This window comes from Nipponia nippon, unplaced genomic scaffold (genome assembly GCF_047370975.1).
Source record: "Nipponia nippon isolate SJK-2023a ecotype South Korea unplaced genomic scaffold, ASM4737097v1 scaffold_16, whole genome shotgun sequence".
Taxonomy (NCBI): domain Eukaryota; kingdom Metazoa; phylum Chordata; class Aves; order Pelecaniformes; family Threskiornithidae; genus Nipponia; species Nipponia nippon.
In genome coordinates this window covers 8,302,958-8,323,467 of record NW_028262332.1, presented here as the reverse complement: position 1 = coordinate 8,323,467, position 20,510 = coordinate 8,302,958, and the positions used below count along the sequence as shown (strand labels likewise).

The following is a 20,510-nucleotide window of genomic DNA, read 5'->3' as shown; positions in this document are numbered from 1 at the left end:
CGCCCGCGCCGGGGTTGTGTGGGCCGGAGGCGGGTGGCGGCGCGGGGGGGGGGGACGGTGGCGGCGTTGCCATGGCGACGTGGAGGCTGCTGCTGCGCGCGGGACCGCGGCTGCTGCGGGAGCGCCGGGACCGGGTGAGGGCGAGGGGAGCGGGGCCGGGGCCGGGCTGAGGGGAGCGGGGCCGGGCGAGGGCTGAGGGGAGCGGGGCTAGGACCGGGCTGAGGGGAGCGGGACCGGCTGAGGGGAGCGGGGCCGGGCGAGGGCTGAGGGGAGCGGCGCCGGGACCGGCTGAGGGGAGCGGGGCCAGGCGAGGGCTGAGGGGAGCGGGGCTGGGAGCGGGGCCAGGACCGGGCTGAGGGGAGCGGGGCTGGGCCGGGCCAGGCTGGACGCGGGTTGAGGGGAGCGGGGCCGGGCCAGGTGAGGCCCCGGTCCTGCCCGGGGCCCGTCCCCCGCCGTGCTCGGCGCTCTACGTGCGCCCGGCCGGGCTCCCCCCGCCGCCGCCCTTCCGTGTCCGGGGCCCGGGCTTCGGCTGCGGTGGGCTGGTGCCCCCCGTCGCGGTGTGGGCACCGGCTTCGCTGCACGGGGCGAAGCGGTGCTAAAACTGGGCGGAATCGGTGGCAAAAGGTCCGTAAATCTGTCTTTGTGGCGGGGAGGGCAGGTGCTCGGCTGGCATTTATTTCAAGAACAAAGTAAGATGGTGTGTACGTTTGCTGGTAGCGTGGATGGAAAGGGATAGATCGTTTGCTGTGCTATAGTCAGCTCTGTAACTGGAATTTGATTTTCGTGCGGTTTTTTTTTAATTATAACCTAACCTGTAGTGTTTCACAGGTGTTTGCTCAGATGAGATATATCAATGGGTAAACAAAACTTCATGCAATCATTGAGGCAACTGATATCATCTAGATACAAATTTTACAAAGCAGAGACACTACAAAGGATCTTTCTTACTTCACGCAGGTATCGCACTGCTTGATCAGAAGAACATTTTTTGGGTATCCCCTAACTAAAGCAGGTTCTGGTCTGGTCCAGCAGACTAAAGGTAAGAAAAGATTTGCTTGGGCTTCTGCGCTGTTTCAACCTTATACCACGAGGTGAAATTTTCTGTAGGAATTTGGCATTTCCTCTCCTGTACAAACCCTGTTCCTCATTCTCTTTTTCTCTAGATGTTTGTTTGAGGTTCTGCAGACCACGAAGTTCTACAACAGCTGCTGACGCATCTGGAGAGGACCTCTTACTCAAATGGGGCCTTTTCCTGGTCCCTCTGACCGCGTTCTGTCTCGGCACTTGGCAGGTACAAGTAAATATTTCATTTTCTCAAGAGATGAGCACTTGAGGGCTGTCAGGTTTTTCCATCTCTGTCTGTTTAATCTAGTTCTAGTCATGTACAGGGTAACGATTTGCTGTTATTTTACCTTTCTGTTTTCCAAGTGTCCATTTGTAAGGCTTTAGAGGAGAGATTCTTATTTTTTACACTTGTATTTCAATATAAGTATTTCCTCAAATTAAAGTCAGTAGCCTCCATTTCCATATCTCCAATTACCCTGTTTTAGGCCAGGTCTGAGGAGAAACTTATGACAGAATTTTAAGGCTTGCTGGGGTTATTACATTGCGCTGTTCTACCATAAGGAATTACTTCTGTGTTTGTATACTTTCAGGTTCAGCGGCGAAAGTGGAAATTAGATTTGATTGCACAACTGGCATCAAGAATTACATCAGAGCCCATCCCTCTGACATTAGAGTAAGGAAGCTGAGACAGTTTATGGTCTACAGAGCCCTGACAGTGTGCTGGGGATATTAGATATGGTCCCTGCACTAATGAGCTTCTGCTAAACTAAACTGCATGAAAACAAAGGACTGCAATGGGAATCAGGACATGCAAGCAAATTAGAAAGATAGACATCCTGTTAATTTTCTTATTTGTAGTAAAACAATAAGTGAATGCTTCCCTATGGGATGCTATAAACGCATGTATAAAGGATGAATCTCTGCTCAGGAGAATGTGGTACGTAGTTCATACCCTATGTAATCCTCCTGGAGAAGGACTTGGTGGCTGGTGTCTGTGATGTCCCAAAGGGATTATTCCTGCGAGAGGGAGTCTTGGATCGCTAGCAGGCCCTGCCCCAAGCATGGAGCAGTTGTGTCAGATATGAGAGAGATTTTTAAGGCCACTTGGCCGTATGGCACAACTGTCAAAACAGTTCCGTTGTTCGATTTTGTGGTCTGGGGAAGGAAAGAAACGCTCCCGGTCGGCTGGGTGCACGTGCAGCGTATCCACCTGCCGATCAGCTCTGCGTGCCATCCAAGTGGCACTGGGTTGCAGATATCAGGGAAAAGAACTGCTCTCTGGATACTCACGATCATCTCAATTTGATTCACTGTGATAGCGATAAAATATTAAGCCAGCTGCTTGCTCCATGAGGTGTTTGTCTTCTGTTTCTGTTTGCCAGCTGACCCTAGAGAGAACCATTAGGGAAAAGGAGAATCCCACGGTAAAGTCCCCAAATTTGACTTACTTATCGCAGCCGTGATTTTGTTTTCATCTCGTTCCATGCAGCCCCATGGAATTGAGGGAATTGGAGTACAGGCCTGTAAAGGTCCGAGGGCGTTTTGACCACTCCAAGGAACTCTATATTTTGCCGCGGTCACTTGTGGACCCTGAGCGAGAAGCCAGAGAAGCGGGGCGGCTGACATCCCACCCAGAAAATGGAGCCAATGTCATTACTCCTTTCTACTGCACAGAACTAGGGTAAGTCAATGAAAGTCATCGTTCATGTGAGCAACTCACTTCTGTTTTGAAAAGCTGAATCACGGTGGTTTGGTTTATATAAATCGCTCCCTCTCCCTTAAAAGGCCTCTCTCGCAGTCTGTTAGGTCACAGAGGCTCGATTCAAAATTGTTTTTAAATTCCCTTATAATGTGCACTCAGATGACAAAGAAGTGGCACCAAATGTATGGGCTGCTTCTTTCTTTGGTACTTAGTTCTAGGCAGCAGCAAGGATAAATTTCCTTTCACTCATGAGCCGTACTTCTTTATGTAACTCTAGGGTCACGATTTTAGTCAACCGAGGATTTGTGCCCAAAAAGAAATTGAAACCGGAGACCAGGCTGAAGGGGCAGGTAAGGGGGACACAGGGAATGTTGCCTATTACTTTCCGCCCTGTCATTACCCAGAGGCACTCCTGACAAACCATAAAAGGCAGCAGCCATGTTCAGCATTGCACTTTTCAAAGATGAACCTTTTCTTCCCACCTTTTTGTTAAGTAAATAATGTTTTTTACAAACAAGGAGCTGTTCTTGAGCTGCCTTTTTCCCTGCTGTGTTACAGCACTGCCCCACTGCAGGGCACGACCACTTGATTTATAATCAGACCCGGCAAGTGCTACCAAGGTCCTTTCTACCAGGACCTGGTATCCCAGAATATGAAATGAACCTTGAAGGATTCCTTTTTTCTCCGCTGCGCTTCTTTTCAGATTGAAGATGAAATTGATCTCACTGGGGTGGTGAGGTTATCAGAAACCCGGAAACCTTTTGTGCCTGAAAACAACATTGAAAAAAACCGCTGGCACTACCGTGACCTGGAGGCTATGGCAAAGGTGACCGGCGCCGAGCCCATCTTTATCGATGCAGATTTCAGTAAGTCACGGAGGAACCCAGCCCCACAGCCAATTTACATTGGTCTCCCCCGCTTTTGGTTCAGTTAGTTGTTTCCCCTGGGCACTTGGAAAGGTATTGCATCTTTCTCTTTGTGTACTCTGCTAGGTTTGCTGTTTTGAAGGTGGCAGGCAGCCAGCACTGGGAAGGGTAGCGCGCTCCGAAGAGATGCGGGGGGTGGTTGATGCCTTGAGCACAGCCAGCCGCTTGCTGCAGGGCCGCCTGCGCCCCAGCTCTGGCTCGGCTGGTACTTGGGAACGCCGCCGCCTGAGGAAGAGGAGCAGGGCATCCACAACTGCCCGCCTTCATCCCCTTTCTCACAGCAAGGGCAGCTCCACGCGGCGCAGGCCAGAGATTTAACTTGTGCGCTGTGCTGTCCCTCTAGGAAGCACAGTCCCAGGGGGGCCCATCGGAGGCCAGACAAGAGTGAGCCTGAGAAACGAGCACATGCAGTACATCATCACCTGGTGAGTTACCCGGTTTGACTGACCTTCCACGTGGTTTTTTAGAGGGAAAGCTCTGAACCGCCTTCTGTTGAAAGCAAGGGAGCAATTTTTGCCTGGCATTCTTGCTCCTGCATCAGTGAGACTGGATGAGCTCTTAAGCTACAAAAGCCTAAAGTTTTAAGCTAAATAGCATGTGCAAGGTGATTTGAAATAATTGTTTTGTTGCACCGCAGCTGAGTTAGGGAGGTCCAGTCCATCTTGAAAACACGTACACGTGTGGTTTTGTTTTCTTCCATAGGTACGGCTTATGTGCTGCAACTTCATTCCTGTGGTACAGAAAATTTATACAAAAGGTACCTCTGTGAGGGGAAGGGCTCATCTCTTCTGCGCTATAGTCAAGAGCAGACTTTCATAGAAGACAGCAGTCTGATCAGTCCTGAATAACTGAAGCACCCAGTTTCGGGGCAACACGTTCAGTAAAGGTGTGCAGCTATCAAGCTGCAGCCAGGCTTTAAGCAACCGCTGCAGACTCTGAGCTCCTACCAGTGTGATTTGGCTGCAGCGTGGAAGCACCGACCTTCAGGATTGTAAGTGGCTGTTAAGACTTGTAGCAAAGCTGACTTATGCAGTAAGCTCAAGGATATGTTTTTCTGTTGTGGTTCATTGGAAGTTACAACATTTTAACTTCTCCACTGCTGTATTTTCCAAAAGATGGCAAGGGATTTGGCAAATCAAAGCTTCTTTGCACTGAGTCATCATTCCTGAAGTCAGGAGTGGTTCACAGCAGTTGCATCAGAATAAATAAAGAGGGCCTGTAGATGCTTGCGTTGCGATTTGCATTGTGCATCTTACATCTTAACAGTAACAGACCTGAAGTAAAGGTTACTGTGGATGTTCAAGTCCAGCTGGGTAAGGCAGCCTGTGGCTTGCAATAGCACAACGAGGGCTAGCAAAACCAAACAGCAGCTGCCTCAGCTGGAGCCTTATCAAGCCTGGTAGCCTCCCACAATGCCACAAGACCAAGTCAGGAAAGAAGAGGAGGACAAGAAGGTCCAGATTCTTCCCCCACTTCAGCCTGCCTCCACTTCAGCAGGACAGACCTCCCCACCTGCTGAGCCTGGTAAAATGTCCTAACGCCCTCTGTAACCCATCCTGTAACCGCGCCTCAAGTACCAATGGAGATGATCTAGAGCCATTTCCAACTGAGAGAGATTTGCATAAGCAAGCTAGGCTTAAAGCCAGAACTAGCCTAGCCCATTCAACTTTACAATCAGACAGCACGTGAGCTGCCGTCGATGGGCTGTGTTCAGAGGAGAGGAATTACTACACAGGACATGTAGTTACGGGCAGTTGTTCCAAGTGAAGCAGTAACCTGCTCTACGCAGCTGTTTGTGCGGCGCGACTCGATCATTTGCTGGAAGGCAAAGGGACATAAGACAATGCTGATGTGCTACCCGCTGCTGCAACACTCCCAGTAACGGAGACCACTGAAACTTAATCTGGGGGTTTATTCTTTTTATGTACAGAAAACACATGAGCAATCCAGTACATCTTTAGCCCAGCTTAGTAGCCAGCTCTTTAGCCTTTGCTTTTTCAAGCTTAGCAATGCGAGCCACTGATTTTGGACCCAAGACGTTACCGCCCCAGTGACGACGGATCTGCAAAGAAGTGAGAAGAGGTTAGACGCCTCATACCATCTCTTAGTACGTCATTCAATCCACTTGCTCAGTTCCACTCCTTTCTGCACAAAGGGAAGAGCTCTCTCAACTAGGAAGTCCTACCCATTTCAAGCGGTGAACTACGTTTCGGGGCAGCGCAGAGATACAGAAGCTTAAAGTTTTTCCCCATGAATGGTGCTGGATTCAGCCATCACGTAACTTCTGGACTTGGGGGATGGAGTTGAGCCTAGCAGAAGCTGTTGCCCTCTCTACAATCCAAGCCCTATGATAGCTCCATTTACTTGTAACTTGGTGACAGCGTTCGCATTTTACCCCACCCTCAGGTAAAGAATCTGATACGCCGTATGCAAAGCTAGGTACAACAGACCCAACAGGCTTTAAGCTGATGTCACTATGTCTGAAATAATTTGCATTTCACTGGGAAGCTTTTAGGGACGTTAACAGTATAAACTAAAAGGCTAGCAGCAGAGAGAATCTTACCTCATCGTATCTGTCATTGTAGTTGGTCTTGACAGCCTCCACCAGCTTTGCAAGGGCTCCCTTATCCTCCCTGTTGGTGACAGTTTTAGTTCCTTTAGAGCCTCAATTTAACATTTTCCATAAATCTTTCGCTTCAGGATTTACGAGCTCATAGTGGCGATGTGATTTTTCAGGATAAGATAAGCATCATTTGCAAAGGGCCAATCACTCCAACCACCAATGCTTTAGGAACCTGCACTGCTCAGATTAAGGTTAATAGTTCCATTGTTCCATTTAGGTACTTTACGAGTAACTATCCATTTTGGTAAGCAAAGTAATCTGTACCTTCAGGATCCGATAGAGCTCTTAATACAAAAGGACATATGTATCAGACATTATAGAGGTAGTAGTTAAGTTTTACTGCTTTAAACTAGAGACTCGAGTTTGATATCCACCTGCCCTACAGTCTGTGCTTACAGGCAGTTCGCTTTCTCCACTGCAGCGGATCAAGTCAGCACACAGAACACTTACGGGTTAACTTGGGTGAAAGCAACAGAGGTACAGGTTTTCCTGTGGACCAGTCGCCCCAGTCTGGCTTTGCCCTTGATGATGCAGTATGGCACTCCCATCTTGCGGCACAGAGCTGGCAAGAAGACCACCAGCTGAAAAAAAAAAAAGGGAACGTGCTGTGTTACTGAGGGAGAACATCTTTTTATTCTTTGAATCAGCCTGGGCTGTGGCAATTGCTCAGTGTTAAAAAGCTCGTTTTGCTCTTCATTGTTGATTCAGGTGAAGAAATTCATACATCATTGCAAGGGCCAAGCCTCATCGTAATACCACGACAACTATGAACATGCATAAGTATTCCAGTTCTAGTAAATATTTTTATGCATTCCTTTTTCACGCAAGAAATTTGCCCTAAAATGCATTTTCACCCCAAGCCCAGTTCTGACCTCAGCTTAAGTTACACAGGTAGCCTGTAACCTGTACCAGCAAGTGTGCTTACCTCAATGGGGTCTACATCGTGGGCGATAACTACAAGCTGAGCCTTCTTGTTCTCTACCAGAGTTGTGACACTGTTAATACCTGAAAAACAAGTTATATGTGAGCTTTGATTCTGCTCAGTCTATTTTCCGAGCTTTCACATAAGCCTCATACAACCAGCTCAGATTCCATAGCGCAGCTGCATCATGAAAGTTGCGAAAACTTTTCACATCTGTTCCGTAAGACAGAGAAGATATTCCATGGACAATCTGCTAAAGCTCAGGGTTAAAAAGCTCGTCTGTTTTGCTCTTCACTTGGAGCTCAGGTGAAGAAATTCATACATCATTGCAATAGCTTGTCCAGTCCTGGTTGGTTGGAGCCCAGCACCAACTCCTCAGTTTTCTCTCTAAGAAAGCACTGTGCTCCCATACGTGCAAGCAGCCAAATCCACGTACAACGTTACCTGCTCGGAGGACCGGTGGCCGTTTAGTCGGTGCATCTCCCTTTCCTGCAGCTTTCTGCTCAGCACGAGCCAGCAGCCTCTGCTTCTTCTCTTGCTTGTTTTCTGGCCTGTATTTGTGCGCCAGCTTCAGTAGCTGTGTAGCTGGAAGAGAACATCTACTGGTTAGTTAGTTGCATGACCTGAAAAAAAAAAAAATCTAAGCATTACTTTTAAAAAGCCTGCAGTGCATCAGCGATCTTGGTGGTTGTCATCAAGTGTATTTAGACAGCAAAAAGTCAGCATCATTTGCACAGCGCCAGAGCAGAGCCAGCAGGGCACCTCTAGAGTCCATATTTACCTCTACGTGCACCTCTGTTGGCAATGAGAGCTCCTTCCCTGTTTGGATGAGGAAATGCCTGTTGAACCCCACAGCAATTACAGTTAAAGCTGGTGCACTTTCTCCTTTAAAGCAAGCAACCTGTTTGGCAACATCTACGAGGGAGTTACTCTACACAGGCTGAAAGTTTCTTGCACAGACACTGTCACCTGGAAAAGACTCGTTTCACAGAAAACCCTGAAGTCCCTTTTTCCCCTGTATCAATCTCAGCCCGCAGGATGCCAGCTCTCCCTCAAGGCCTGCACTCGTACAGATTTCACAAACTATCTGTTTACACAGTCAAAAGAACCCTATGTGGTTCTGCATCAAGCTGGAAGAATGGACTCCGATGGAAACGTGAAGTTAAGATAACCCTGGGTTTGAGTCGGTAAGTAGGAGCTTTGGTGTCTTCTATTCCCTTTTCCATGTACACAGCAGCTATCAAGACTTAAGCCAGCAAATCCAGACAGCAGCTTGCTGTTGAGATCACCCCAGTCACTATTAAAGCCTGCCTAAAATGCTTCCAGAGATACTCTCCAGCTTACCTTTGTTAAGTCTTATTTTGGTTTCTCTTCTCGGAGGCACATCCCACTAACAACCCACATCAAGAGAACTTCACGGGGCACATCCTTACCTGTCTGGCGGTCCAAAGCCTGAGTGAACTGGTTAATGGCAGGAGGCACCTTCAAGCGTTTGTAAAGAATGGACCTCTGGCGCTGCAGCCTGATGTAGCGCGGCCATTTCACAAAACGTGTGAGATCACGTTTCGGCTGGATATCCTGTCCTAAAAATACAGACTTTAACTCAAAGCTGTTCCAAACCCGGACAGCAACAGCACGGAACAGGCACGAGTGCATCAGTGATCTTGGTGGCGATATGTCAGCACTATCACTCAGATAGCAAATATTCTTTCACATCATCTGCACACCGTACAAAAGCAACACTACAGAAATCTGAATTTATTTACCACACCACATGCAAAAGGGCAAGATGCATCACAACAGAATCACATAATGAATCTGTGTAATACAAGAAATTCAGCAAATTAGCCATAGCCACCTTCATACACCTAATGAAGGACAGCTCTTAATTGCAGGCAGCAAGGCAACTGCCTTCATCCCCCTCGCCACTCTACAGCTTTATTACAATACGCTTCTGTTTGCGATTTAGACGTCTGTGCATAAAACAAGAAAAACCTTGAGCGAGAAGCCCAAATATCCACTTACTCACCAATGCCAAAGTTCTTGGGCCTCTTCTCGAAGAGGGGATTGACGACCTTCTTGGCCTCCTGCTTCTTGACTACAGCAGGGGCCGGGGCCACCTTCTTGCCCTTGGCCTTCTTTCCTTTCGGCTGCAAGCAAGAAATACGCTCTTCCTTCTTTGGCCCCAAACGCTTGTGTACTTAAAAAAGCTTTCAGTCCATCTTGGAGATGCGTTTTCCCAGGCACTTCACCAGCCTGGCAACCTCCCGGCCTAGCCGTCCCCTCCCAGAGAGCGCAAATCCTTCCGTTGGGCTCAGACAGGTTTATGAACCTCCCCGAGACGGAGACCGCTTCAAACCGCGGGCTGGTCTCCTCGGCCGGGCAGCGATCGCCCAAAGAGAGGCTGGCGCTCCGAGACACCGCCAGGGCGGGCTACCGGCCACCGAGCCCGGCCCGGGACCCGCCCTACACCGGGACAAACGCTGCGGCCTGGCCGGGCTGCCCCGCTGCCTGCGGCCCGAGCCGGGCGGCGCCGCGCTGGGGGCCGGCAGGCCCAGACCCGGCCTCACCCGGACCGGCCCCGGTCACCGCAAATCGGGCGCGAAACACCCCGCCACCGCCCCCCCAGGCTACCGAGCACCCCCGCCGCCCTCCCCGCCCGCCCGCGGCCCAGCGATGGAGGCGGATGGCGGCGGATGACCGCGGCCCCCGCCCAGCTCCGGCCGCCACTCACCATCTTGGACGGGGGAAGAGAAAGGCGGAGCGGTGCATGCTGGGAAATATCTATGCGGCGCGACGTCTCGCGAGAGGACGACGGCGGCGGGGCGGGGCCGGGCCGGGATCGAGAGGGGCGGGAAGGCGCCGGCCGCCATGGCGCAGCAGCGGGTGCTGCCGCAGAGCAAGGAGACCCTGCTGCAGTCCTACAACAAGCGCCTCAAGGACGACGTCAAGTCCATCATGGACAACTTCACGGAAATCATCAAGACCGCCAAGGTGGGCCTGGGACGTAGCCGAGCTCCGAGGGGAAGGGGCCGCGCCCGCGGAAGAAGCCGGGGTCCTGAGGGGAGAGGGGCGGGTTTTCCCCGGGGGCAGGTGTGAGGAGAGACGGGGGGCCGTGAGGGGAGAGCGGGGGCCCTGAGGGGAAAGCAGCGGCCCTGAGGGGAGAGGGGACGGCCTTACAACCGGGGGCGGCCCTGGGCCTTTTCTCCGGGTTCCCCCGAGGGCGGCCGTGAGGGAAGAGGGCTCCTTCCCCAGGGCGGGCGGCGGTCCGTTCTCCCCGGCTGCTGCTGGCCTCCCTGCGGGCAGCCTGGCGGTGTTGCTGAGCGGGGGAGAACCGCAGAAGCAAGCGGGGAGGGTAGCAAAGATGATCCGTGGGTGCCATAGAGCCCAGAGGCCACCCCAGGGATTCGAGGTGTGGATTGAACTGAAATGAGATGCCTTATAACGTAGTAATCGTGTACTAGGATTTTAGTACGTAAAGGTGGATATGTACACTTTTTTTCTTTAGATTGAGGATGAAACTCAAGTCTCTCGAGCAACCCAGGGTGAACAAGATAACTATGAGATGCATGTCAGAGCTGCAAACATTGTGAGTAGCATCTGCTGTTCAAATCAGTGGGCAGCACACCCTTCAGGTACTGTTGGGTTCGTTATTGCATCTAGGGCAGCCTTTATAACTCTGACAAGGACTGCTGCTAGAAGGGTAACCTGATTTTGGGGTGGCTCTTGGGTCAGTCCCTTCTCTAGGGGGAGAGCTGGGTAGCCTGGCTTGTCAGCTACAGGCTTCTGTCAGAATCCTCACGTAATATGGGAGTTTCTACTTTATTGAAGGCTTGGGCTGAAGGAGCAGCTTGGGAGATATTGTGTTAGAATTGGAGCAAAGCACTGTTTTGATATACTATGTGCTCTTTCTCCCTGCTGCAAGGTCCGAGCTGGTGAGTCCCTGATGAAACTTGTGTCTGACCTGAAGCAGTTCTTGATCCTCAATGATTTCCCCTCTGTGAATGAAGCTATCAACCAGCGCAACCAGCAGCTGAGAAGCTTGCAGGAGGAGTGTGACAAGAAGTTGATTGCACTACGGGATGAGATCTCCATCGACCTGTACGAGCTAGAAGAAGAATATTACTCTTCCAGGTACAAATAGGGCAGTGGACTTCTGCCTTATGACTCCAGCCCTTTTGGGGTAGTTAGTCCAGACAAACAAGTAGTCCTTAGAGCGTAGGTCTTGAGAATGTTCCCAACAAAATTTCACTCCTGTTTTTAATCAGGTCACATTCTTTTTCTGCAGCTAAAGCAACCGCCTTTTCTGTGTAGATATCCTACAGGGTGTAAATGTCTTGGTGAAGGACGTATTCACGGCATTGAACTCTAGGTGCCTGCTTTAGTTGGCTAGATTTGACAGATAATTTGCTTAGGCTTCTTTTGTAATCATTGTAAAAGGAGATTAATTTCCTTGGGGGTATAGACTTCTGTCTGAGTATCCCTCTGGAGGAGCCTCTGTCTCTCTCCCTGGAGAGACTAGCTTGCTGAGCTGGCTCCTGATGTTAGATGAGATCACCACGTCTTTGTGTTGAGTCCTTTCACAAGTGACCTGGTTACACAGCGTGCCTTTTTCCTTGTAGCCCACTGCCCCTGGCTGCCTGGAGTCCTGTTGGGGTGAACATTTGAAATGAGCAAAAAAGACTTGCTCAGTTTCATTGAATTATGAAGTATTATGATAGGATTTTCTACGAAAAACTTATTACTGATTTGTTTGTGGGATTTTTAACATTTTTAAAGACTCTTAGAAAACAGGCTTTTGAGAATTCAGACACTTTATTTTTTTTTATTTTATTTTCTGTCATGCACTCCAGCACTTCTCATTGATGATTCAGTAAACGAAAGCAGGAGAAAACAAATGAGAACCTGATTATTTTGGCTGCACTGTCCAAGCTAAGTGAAGTCAGTGCACTAATGCTATGACTTCTAAACAAAAACTTAACTTTTGAAAATCTTATTTAGAATTTTAAAGACCAGGTTTTCTATTTTTGCCTTTCCCTCCTTTCTAAAAATGCTGAATGCCTATAACCCTAGCTAAGTCAACTAAAACCCTACGTGCTCAATATCTTTGGAAGTTAGGCCATTATTTATGGGTAATATACGTATTTTAAGAGTAAAAAGATATTGATATTACATAGCTTAGGAACGGCTACGACATTGGAAGACAACTAGAGGTAAAAGTTTAGAGTTGTTTTTCAAACTTTACTCCGTTTTTTGGGGTGGTGGCAAGGGATCCTAGAAATATCTCGGAACTGAAAAGTGATGGTCGCAAACACAAGCACCGGTCCAGGCCCTGAGGGGTCAGGGGTGCATCCACTACACAGGCTGCATACAGCATAATACTGAGCTGTATCCAAAGCGATGCGGTGTGGGATGATAGTGCCTCGTGTGCCAGGCATGCTTCTCTCACTGTCACCAGAGTGCCACTGCTGTGCGTCAGTAGCTTTAACTTCTGGACTAAGGGGTTCTGACCATGCTGGCGTGGTCTGTTCACCCGCCTGGCACCAGATGCCACGTAAAGCAACCCTTCGTAACAGAACTAACATCTGAGCACAAACGTTGGCATACACCAAATGAATTTGCCTTCGCGCTCTTTCTTACAAGAGCAATCACGAGGTGAGGAAACTTGGCAGCTCTACAGAGCTGATCCCTCCACTGAAGCCTCATGTCATGTAGCACTTAGTTGTTTGCCTTTATTCCCTTCCTGTGCTCTTTCCTGTCTTTTTCTGCACCAAAGAAACTGCGTGTGTGTAAATATAAAAACAGTGATTTATTCAAAGTCCTTTTATAATTAGAGTACTAAGATATTTTTAATGAAACCTTATTGTCTAATGTGGGGGAAAAGGTTTCTGTTATGTCACATAGTCGTAGAGTGATAATCATGTTTAAATGGCTGTAAATGCAATAGCCGGTTTGCCCACAAACAGGCATTCTCTGCTGTCCTGTGAGCCCAGCTGGGGCTGCCTCTCTGCACCATCTGCTACTTTCTCGTGGGCCTTGATCCCACAGGATTTATAAAGCGGTGTGCAGTCCCGTGAGGCCAGGACACGGGTTCCATGCAGCCATCCTGCTAAACTGCTCCCCCATGCTCCAGTTTCCCTGAAGGTCAGTGGTTAGTTGATTTTAGGTCATCCCTCCAGGGAAGGCTGTAGAACAGTGAGCTCCCTGCAGCAGCACACCTCTGGTTGCTGCAAAGCTGAGAGCTGCCCCGTGCTGTGTAGCTTCTTTGGTCCCTGTGTGCCGCTCCCGATGGCTGTGGAAAGGCAGTGACAGGGGGTGTCTCCGGCCCAGCAGTTGCCACTGCATTGTGCTAAAGGGGCTTAGGAGTCAGCCCCTTGCCATAGCGAGTAACTAATAGGATGCGCCTCAGCTGTGGGGTTGGGTTTTGTTGCTAGGCTTTTTATGTGTACACAGGGTTTAGATGAGGAGACCTGAAAGCAGGTCCTTGAAACTAAAGCCGAGTAGATTGTTCTGAAGGAATCTTTGCTTTCAGTCTCTGTGTTAAGTAGTTTCCTAGAGCTGCTCCTCTGTGCGAAGACCTGACTGCCTGCCCCGAGGACAGCAGTGAAGTCCCTTATGCGCACTGAGAAACGCTCAGTCAAAGGACAGAGTAGCAGGCTGGCCAGTCCTGTTGTGGGCTGTGCAGTAGCTGCTCATTCACCCTGACTTTTGAGGAGTGTTACTTGAGAGGCAAAGCCTAGATTTTTGGAACTGTTCTTCACTGGGGCAGCAGGAGAAGCAGTGCTGCTTCTGAGGCAGGTAAAATTTTGTTAGTAACTCCCCTGCCAAGACGTGGTGGATGCTGTGGCCGGGTTCTCCTTGGAAACCATGGCCCGAGGTCTAAGACTGACAGAAAAGGAGTCGTAGTTCTGGTTTGGTCCTGAAGGTCTTTGCTAATTGAACCCAGCTTCACTGTGTGTTGGGGACTGTAGGGAAGTGATCTTCCAAGGGATTTTACAAAGGCCCCAGATATAAAACCTGTATCCGCTGCCTTCTCACTTCTTCTGCAAAACCGGCTGGGTGCTGCTGCCAGAAAAGAGCTCAGAAGTAGAGGCTTGCAACTAGTGCTTTGTGCGCTTATTCCCCAAAGCGGTAACTCCAAGTCCAGCTTGCCTTCTCTCATCCTAAACCCCAAACTTGCATTTATGTTCCATTGCTCCCTCCTCTGAGATCACAGGAGCTGTCTTGAGTGTGGGGTCAGATCTCAACGTGTTTCCTGTTTGTGCAATTGAAGTGTCTCATATTTCTGCACTTAAAATATTTCCCTAAGCATCTATTCGAGTCCATACATTAAAAATGTAAATAAAGCTGCAACAACAAAATCACTTGACCCATTGGGTTTGTTTTACTCTGAACGCAAGCCGCTCTCCGCTCCAGCACTCACTTTGTCTTGGACGTCTCTTGTGTGTGCAGCTCCTTCCTCTCTTTGGAATTTGTTTTGGTTTTGTTCCAGTTTCTCCCATCATTTTTCTTTTTAGTTTTGGCCCTTCCACATTGCGTTTTCCTCAGAGCACAGGCAAGAATTAGCCAATTGTTTAAAAATATTATTCTCCCACACGGCTGGTTCATCCAGCTCTATAGTCTGCAGTGGTCAAATCCAGCAAGCTGCTGTTCGAAGAACTGTTAGCTCTGAACTGTTAGGTTCTGCCAGAAACGGTAGGAGCCGTCAGTACTTCATAGCCAGGCTGGGGAGCTTCAATAGAAGCCCCAGACCTTCTGTGGAGCACTTTTTTGAAAGGGCAAGGGTGCAAATAGGTTTCTTCTTTATCATGACAGGGACAGGCCCTAAAACAATTGAACTGAAATTTAGAACAGGATTTATAGTTTTTTCCTTACATAGGTTGTGCTCTAATTCCAAGTAAAATAATTATGGATGAGGTCCTTGTCTCACTCAAATCAGTAGGAGAACTCCCATATTTGGGGTGCCGGGACTTCAGCCCAAATCTTTTCACGGACTTACGATTAGAACTGAGCCTTTGTTTGTAGCAACAGTTCTGTCTCTGAAATCCCCCTGCTCCTCCCCAGGCCTGCGAGGTTCAAGACCAGCCCTTAAGGAGTGTCTTAGGGATGGCCAATGTCACAAGACTTGTGATGAGTTTGGGAACACAGACCTTGCACCCATGAACGTTTTTTTGCCGTTTTCTTAATGCTTTGCTTCTGTCTTGCTCCCCCCACCCCTTCCCTCCCTCCCCTCCTCTCTTATCGCACCTGCTCTCTCTCCTTACTGGGGTTGTTTGTTCTGGAAAGCTACAGTCTGTGTGACGGCAATGATCTTCCACTGTGCGAAGCCTACTGGAGACAAGACTTTTCCACGCTGTCCCCCGAAAGCCTCTCCATGCCTCTGACAGCTGCCACGGCAGAGCAGAGCGTTGCTACCTCCCAGAGCTCAACCCCATCGCACCCTCACGTGAACGGCCACGGGGCAGGCCCCACGGAGCACTCCTGAAGAGGATCCTCCGCTGCTGAACGCAGTCGTCCTGGCGGCGCTGTGCTGCTGGAAGTCTTCCTCCTGCTGTACTGAGCAAGCGTCTCCCGCTGTCGGGAGAAGACGCTGGAGCCGTATTTGCAGGTTTTTGCTCACTGGATAGCCACAGTGCTTTCACCGCCCCCGGGACATTGCCATGAGCGTTCCTCTCCCTTGAGAGACCGTGATAAGTAACTACAAAGTTGATTGTACTAACAAGTTAGAGTTAGGTTTGCTTTTACATGACAGTTACATGTAGAGTTCATTAGAAATTGAGTTTGTTTCCATGTGAACCTCAATAAGTACATGCTGGAGTGGTGGGAATTGAATTTGTTTGGGATAAACTTGAGCCACATGTGGGGGCAGTGAGTGTTTTGGGGATTTTACCCTGCTTCCCAAGGTTATTGGCATTCTGGCTGCTTTACAGCTCTCTCAGGATGGCATCTGACAACCTCCGTTATGTGTAAGAATCTTGTATTTTTCTACCTAGCAGTCTTTGCTGTCGGAGTTCTTCACAAACTTGAACTTCTTGCTCGCAGTCGTTTGGGAGGAGGCTCTCAGGAGACCCTCACCGGCGAGCAGCATTCCCCCTTTTGAAAGGGGCAAACTGAGGAATCGGACTGAGGTATCGATGGTGCCACTTGCCCCAGGCCGCAGATAGAAGCAGCGACACGCTCTAGTTAGTCCGATGCCTTTTTCAGCGTTTACGCAGAAACTTTCTAGTAACCTAGCCTGAGCTAACGCGAAGCCAGCACTTGCGCTGGCTAATAGTTTTGTCTAATAAAAAACCTTGAGATGACTGGGGTGTTCGGAGCAGCGGGGGATGCTCGGTTACTCTCGCGGTTTCGTTCCAACAGCAGCACATCTGGTGCTGTGCCTGCAGCTGTTCACCAGCTCGGCGCATCGTCTTCTGCCCTTTCTCTTTGCGGTTGTTCCGCGTTGACTCGAACCCGCGCAGCTGAAAGGGGGGTGCAGCGGAGCGGGAGCGTGGCCGGCGCAGCTCGGTGTCGCGGCCAGCCCAGAGCCGCGGGCGCCTTCCAGCGCGGCCGAGCCGAGCCTCCCCAAGCGTCCTGCTGTCACCTCTCGTTGCTTAGGATGTGAATTTTGGCATATGTTTTTTTGTTTTATTTTTCTTCCATTCCATTTATTTTTGTAATCAGGTGGTTTAATAAAACTAACTCTTTTGTATAAATTTTAAAGTGTGTGTTTTCAAGCCACGAGGCTTTGTGAAAATACGGCAACAGTGAGCGTGCACCAGGAGTGTTTGGAAGGAAACCCCGCTCCCTGCAGCCGCCGCTGCGTAGGGGCTGCAGCCCTGCCCCGGGAGCCACCGCGATCGTTAGAGCCGTCGGGGCCTCGCACCCCGCCGTGGCGGACAGAACCGGTTGCAGCTTCCCCAGTCACGGCAAACGCGGGCTTGGGACCTCCAGATCGGAGCCTGGCGGTGCAGGGGCGAATCGGAGGACAACTGCTGGTGGCGCCGGGGACGACGAGGGGAGACGGGGGCAGCGGGGCGGCCCGGGCGCCCCCCGTCCGGCTGCGGCGCCCCGAGGCTTCGCGGGGGGGGCCTCGGGCCCTTGGCCCCTGCCGAGCGCCGTGGCGATGCTGGCGGCCGCTCCGCCGGGCCCCGCCGCTCCCGGCCCGCGCCGCCGTCGCGCTGCCGTCACTTCCTGCCGGCGCGCTGAGGTCACTTCCCGCCGGGGGCGCCGCACGAGGAGGATGCCGCGGTCCTCACGCTTCCCTGAGGCGGGGACGGCGCGACTGGGGCCCGGCCGGGGCTCCGCGGCCTGTCCGCCCTGAGGGAGCCCGCCCCGCGGCCGTAATGGCCAGCCTGGCCGCCCAGGACTCCTACCTGCAGGGCTTGGCGAGGAAGGTCTGCGTGCAGCACGCCCCGGAGTCGCGGAAGAGGAAATTTGGTAACGGGGCTGCTGCGGCTTCTGTCCCTCCGGGCCGGTCTGCGGGAGGCTGGGCTTGTGGCAGGCCCCCCTCCGCGGGGTGCGTGGCCGGGGGAGTTGCGTTGTGCCGGTTTTTAAGGAAAAACAACCTCTGCTGTGACATGGGGCTTCTGAGCGCTTCTGTACAGGTGGTGGTTGGACGTGGGAGAACTGGGGTCTTGGTGAAGTGTGCGAGCATGTTTGGTCTGTTTAAATAAATCCTAAAATACGTCACTTTTGAAGATTAAGGTGTGGCATTGCGATGCTGGAACTTCAGTCTTCAGTAGTAACTGAATGTTATGAAGCGGGAATGTAGCGTTGTCCGTTTTGTGTAACTTGTCTTTGCCTTCTAGTGGCTAAGCCAGGCCAGCCCGAGGATGCTGGCAGACCGGTCAAGAAAAAGAAGAGAAAGAAACCCAGGAAGCAAGCTGAGAAGACAAATGCCCCTTCAGTCAAACAGGTGGTCTCTAGCACCAATAAATCTACGCCAGGACAGAAAGCAGCCCCTCAAGCCAGCAAATCATCTCCACAGGGTGTCACACAGAGCAGAAATGAGAGTTTGGTTACGGGTAAGAATACCAGTGTTGCCGTGGTCTGGTTAAAGTTACCTGGGCTGAGGTGGCTGCTTTTCAGTTGCTTCCCACACGGATGGTTTGGAAAGCCTTTAAGAAGTTCAGCTGAATTGAACACATCTTTGCTTATTCCACGTGCCCTAAAAGCTTATGCACACGTACATACATTCGTAACATCACTGGCGGGTGGCTCTCTGGAAACAGGAGCGTTTAGTCCGAATTGCAGACTTTTAATGTATTTGGGTAACTTCTGGGAATTATTGCGTGGATGCAACCTGTGTCATGGCAGGCCTGCTTTCCATTATGCATCTGAAAAGCCTGACCACAAAGAATAGATGTCCTTGGTGTCTTTGTTTCCAGTAGCTTGGTACTTGTCTTCTGGCTTGTTGGGCAGCCGCGGGGCATGCCAGGCCGCTCCAGCTGGTGGTGTTGAATGATAATATGGATAGAAAAGGGGGAATTCTAAAGAAACCAATGAAATAGAAACTCTCGGTTTCTTTGGATTTTCTGTTCTATTCACAGCATCTAAAGAGTTCTCAGAGCTTTGCCCGTAGCCACAGGAAGTCCTTCTGTTTAGCTAGTGCTGTCTTTTAAGTATTTTTATTTTCTGCCTCTCATTTTCAGGGAGCGGAAGTGAACTGGGTTCCCCTTCTTTTTCCGCAATGAATCTCCTGCGTCAGAGACTACACGAGAAGATTAAAAAAGCTTCTGGACAAGTATGAGAACTCTTAATCTGTATCCATGTGTGTGTTTATGCAATATAAATTCTCCCTAGCCTCCCAGGGGATGTGGGGACCCTACAAGGCTCAGGGTTTGAGCTAATTCCATCTCCTAAGGAAGTGGCTGTGGGTGTTGCTGGGAGACCTGTGCGTGTTCTGTGGTCTGGGAAAACACGTCAGAAAAGGTAGGGCCTGGCTTGCAGGAGAGGAAGGTGATTTTTAGGAAAAGGAAAAGCACTAAGAGCCTGGAAGGGAACATAGCTCCGGGGTGTGGGGAGAGAGTAAAGGGTCTGAAATGCCCTTACTGTGTTTGCTGCCTCTGAAAGCTGAGCCCACGGCTTCTTGTCACAAGTAGTGCGTTTCTTACGAGAAGTTTGAAATCAGGAACTTGAGGACATCCCACTTTTAGTTCTGCTTTATCCCTTTAATCCCTTTATCCCCTCCTGATGCATGTCCATCCTTCTCCTTAGGATGATGCCAAAGAACTACCCCCTGCAGTCCTGGAGAAGAGGCAGCGAAGGAAGTACGAGAGAGAGAGAAAGAAGCGCCGAAGAAAGGAGTTGAAGATGAAGGCAAAAATGGAGAAGAAAGAAACCGAGGAGGTACCGGTAGAGCCAGAAAGCAAAAAGGAGGAGAGCACAGCTGAGGTTGTCTTTAACAGGGTCGAAGTCCATGAAGAGAATGAGTTGAGCAAGGTCCAGAAGAAGAAAGAGAAGAGGAAAGCGGTGAAAGGCAACATCACTCCTCTGACGGGCAAAAACTACAAGCAGCTGCTGAGTAGGCTGGAGACCAGGAAGAACAAGCTGGAGGAGCTCAAGGATAAGGACCAGAAGAAAGCTCAGGAGCTGGAGAACAAGATGAAATGGACAAACGTTCTCTATAAGGCGGAAGGCGTGAAGATTCGTGACAACGAGGAGCGCCTGAAAGAAGCTCTGAAGCGTAAGGAGAAGCGTAAAGCGCAACGCCAAAGGCAGTGGGAGAAGCGGACAGAAAAAGTGGTAGAAAAGATGCAGCAGCGGCAGGAAAAGCGTCGCAAGAACATTCAGAAGAAGAAGAAGGACAAGATCGAGAAGAAGAAAGCCAGGGCCCGGAAGAAAGGCCGGGTTCTGCCGGAGGACTTGAAAAAAGCTGGCTTGAAGTGAGAGGGAGGCGGCTGTTCCGTGCGGCCTGGGGAGGGGGGTGCTGCCAGCGACGGGCTGTCCCTCTCTCCGTCTGTCTGGTGCGGCTGTGCTACCCCGTCCGGGAGGAGGCAGCACCCAAGGGAGCCAGCCCGAGGGGCAGGCACTGCCGTGGCTTCCCAGTAACGACCCAAAAGCCTGTTGTGTGTTTGTTAATTAAATTTCCTATCCCACAGAAACACCTGATTGATTTATTATCGTCATTAGCATTATTATTTTCCTAAAGGGAGGATGCCGGTTGCTGGTGTTTCCCCCGGAGAGGCGTACGGTGCTGGCCATGTCTCTAAGCCCTCGTGCGGTGGTTGCCATCGGGCAACTGACCCCTCGCCCGGGATCAGCCCTCTGGGGGGCGGAGCATCGCCCGAG

At 50.5% G+C, this 20,510-nt stretch overlaps 4 protein-coding genes and 4 non-coding genes across 10 annotated transcripts; 3 read left to right on the top strand and 5 right to left on the bottom strand.

Annotated features, from left to right (window-relative positions):
- SURF1 (SURF1 cytochrome c oxidase assembly factor) lies at positions 1-4,922 on the top strand. 2 transcript variants are annotated; one of them, XM_087752686.1, is made up of 9 exons: positions 1-134; positions 958-1,039; positions 1,164-1,291; positions 1,656-1,738; positions 2,555-2,746; positions 3,045-3,117; positions 3,471-3,633; positions 4,037-4,118; positions 4,396-4,922. In XM_087752686.1, exons 1-9 carry the CDS (start codon positions 72-74, stop codon positions 4,460-4,462), a joined length of 933 nt encoding a protein of 310 aa, XP_087608812.1. In that variant the 5' UTR covers positions 1-71; the 3' UTR covers positions 4,463-4,922. The 2 variants fall into 2 exon arrangements, with proteins under 2 accessions (XP_087608812.1, XP_087608813.1); XM_087752687.1 differs by lacking the exons at positions 4,037-4,118; positions 4,396-4,922 and adding an exon at positions 3,760-4,029.
- A 663-nt stretch (positions 4,923-5,585) lies between these two features.
- RPL7A (ribosomal protein L7a) lies at positions 5,586-10,097 on the bottom strand. The gene is made up of 8 exons (XM_087752691.1): positions 9,973-10,097; positions 9,268-9,388; positions 8,672-8,821; positions 7,683-7,823; positions 7,242-7,321; positions 6,767-6,897; positions 6,257-6,326; positions 5,586-5,755 (listed from the first exon to the last, which is right to left on the bottom strand). The coding sequence occupies exons 1-8, from the start codon at positions 9,973-9,975 to the stop codon at positions 5,651-5,653; spliced, it is 801 nt and encodes a 266-aa protein (XP_087608817.1). The 5' UTR covers positions 9,976-10,097; the 3' UTR covers positions 5,586-5,650.
- Positions 6,978-7,050, bottom strand: LOC148056244 (small nucleolar RNA SNORD36). The gene has a single exon (XR_015703806.1). It is a non-coding gene; the product is annotated as a small nucleolar RNA SNORD36 (small nucleolar RNA).
- LOC148056243 (small nucleolar RNA SNORD36) lies at positions 7,494-7,570 on the bottom strand. The gene has a single exon (XR_015703813.1). It is a non-coding gene; the product is annotated as a small nucleolar RNA SNORD36 (small nucleolar RNA).
- On the bottom strand, positions 7,907-7,972 carry LOC148056242 (small nucleolar RNA SNORD24). Its single transcript, XR_015703815.1, has one exon. It is a non-coding gene; the product is annotated as a small nucleolar RNA SNORD24 (small nucleolar RNA).
- LOC148056241 (small nucleolar RNA SNORD24) lies at positions 8,890-8,962 on the bottom strand. Its single transcript, XR_015703814.1, has one exon. It is a non-coding gene; the product is annotated as a small nucleolar RNA SNORD24 (small nucleolar RNA).
- On the top strand, positions 10,008-16,934 carry MED22 (mediator complex subunit 22). Of its 2 annotated transcripts, none has more exons than XM_087752693.1 (4): positions 10,008-10,232; positions 10,747-10,827; positions 11,164-11,372; positions 15,525-16,934. In XM_087752693.1, the coding sequence occupies exons 1-4, from the start codon at positions 10,110-10,112 to the stop codon at positions 15,721-15,723; spliced, it is 612 nt and encodes a 203-aa protein (XP_087608819.1). In that variant the 5' UTR covers positions 10,008-10,109; the 3' UTR covers positions 15,724-16,934. The 2 variants fall into 2 exon arrangements, with proteins under 2 accessions (XP_087608819.1, XP_087608820.1); XM_087752694.1 differs by having other exon boundaries at positions 10,097-10,232; positions 15,531-16,934.
- Positions 16,935-17,069: 135 nt separating this feature from the next.
- Positions 17,070-20,323, top strand: SURF6 (surfeit 6). Its single transcript, XM_009476980.2, has 4 exons — positions 17,070-17,657; positions 18,029-18,244; positions 18,872-18,963; positions 19,437-20,323. Exons 1-4 carry the CDS (start codon positions 17,564-17,566, stop codon positions 20,106-20,108), a joined length of 1,074 nt encoding a protein of 357 aa, XP_009475255.1. The 5' UTR covers positions 17,070-17,563; the 3' UTR covers positions 20,109-20,323.
- Positions 20,324-20,510: the final 187 nt, after the last annotated feature.

Coding starts and splice junctions, on each gene's coding strand:
- SURF1 (XM_087752686.1), top strand. CDS start 72: ATGGCGACGTGGAGGCTGCTGCTGCGCGCGGGACCGCGGCTGCTGCGG. Junction 2,747..3,044: donor TTCTACTGCACAGAACTAGG/GTAAGTCAATGA, acceptor ATGTAACTCTAG/GGTCACGATTTTAGTCAACC. Junction 4,119..4,395: donor ATGCAGTACATCATCACCTG/GTGAGTTACCCG, acceptor TTTCTTCCATAG/GTACGGCTTATGTGCTGCAA.
- RPL7A (XM_087752691.1), bottom strand. Junction 7,824..8,671: donor GGCTTTGGACCGCCAGACAG/GTAAGGATGTGC, acceptor GTTCTCTTCCAG/CTACACAGCTACTGAAGCTG. Junction 6,327..6,766: donor GCTTTCACCCAAGTTAACCC/GTAAGTGTTCTG, acceptor TGTCACCAACAG/GGAGGATAAGGGAGCCCTTG.
- MED22 (XM_087752693.1), top strand. CDS start 10,110: ATGGCGCAGCAGCGGGTGCTGCCGCAGAGCAAGGAGACCCTGCTGCAG. Junction 10,828..11,163: donor ATGTCAGAGCTGCAAACATT/GTGAGTAGCATC, acceptor CCCTGCTGCAAG/GTCCGAGCTGGTGAGTCCCT. Junction 11,373..15,524: donor GAAGAATATTACTCTTCCAG/GTACAAATAGGG, acceptor TGTTCTGGAAAG/CTACAGTCTGTGTGACGGCA.
- SURF6 (XM_009476980.2), top strand. CDS start 17,564: ATGGCCAGCCTGGCCGCCCAGGACTCCTACCTGCAGGGCTTGGCGAGG. Junction 17,658..18,028: donor GTCGCGGAAGAGGAAATTTG/GTAACGGGGCTG, acceptor TTTGCCTTCTAG/TGGCTAAGCCAGGCCAGCCC. Junction 18,245..18,871: donor AAATGAGAGTTTGGTTACGG/GTAAGAATACCA, acceptor TCTCATTTTCAG/GGAGCGGAAGTGAACTGGGT.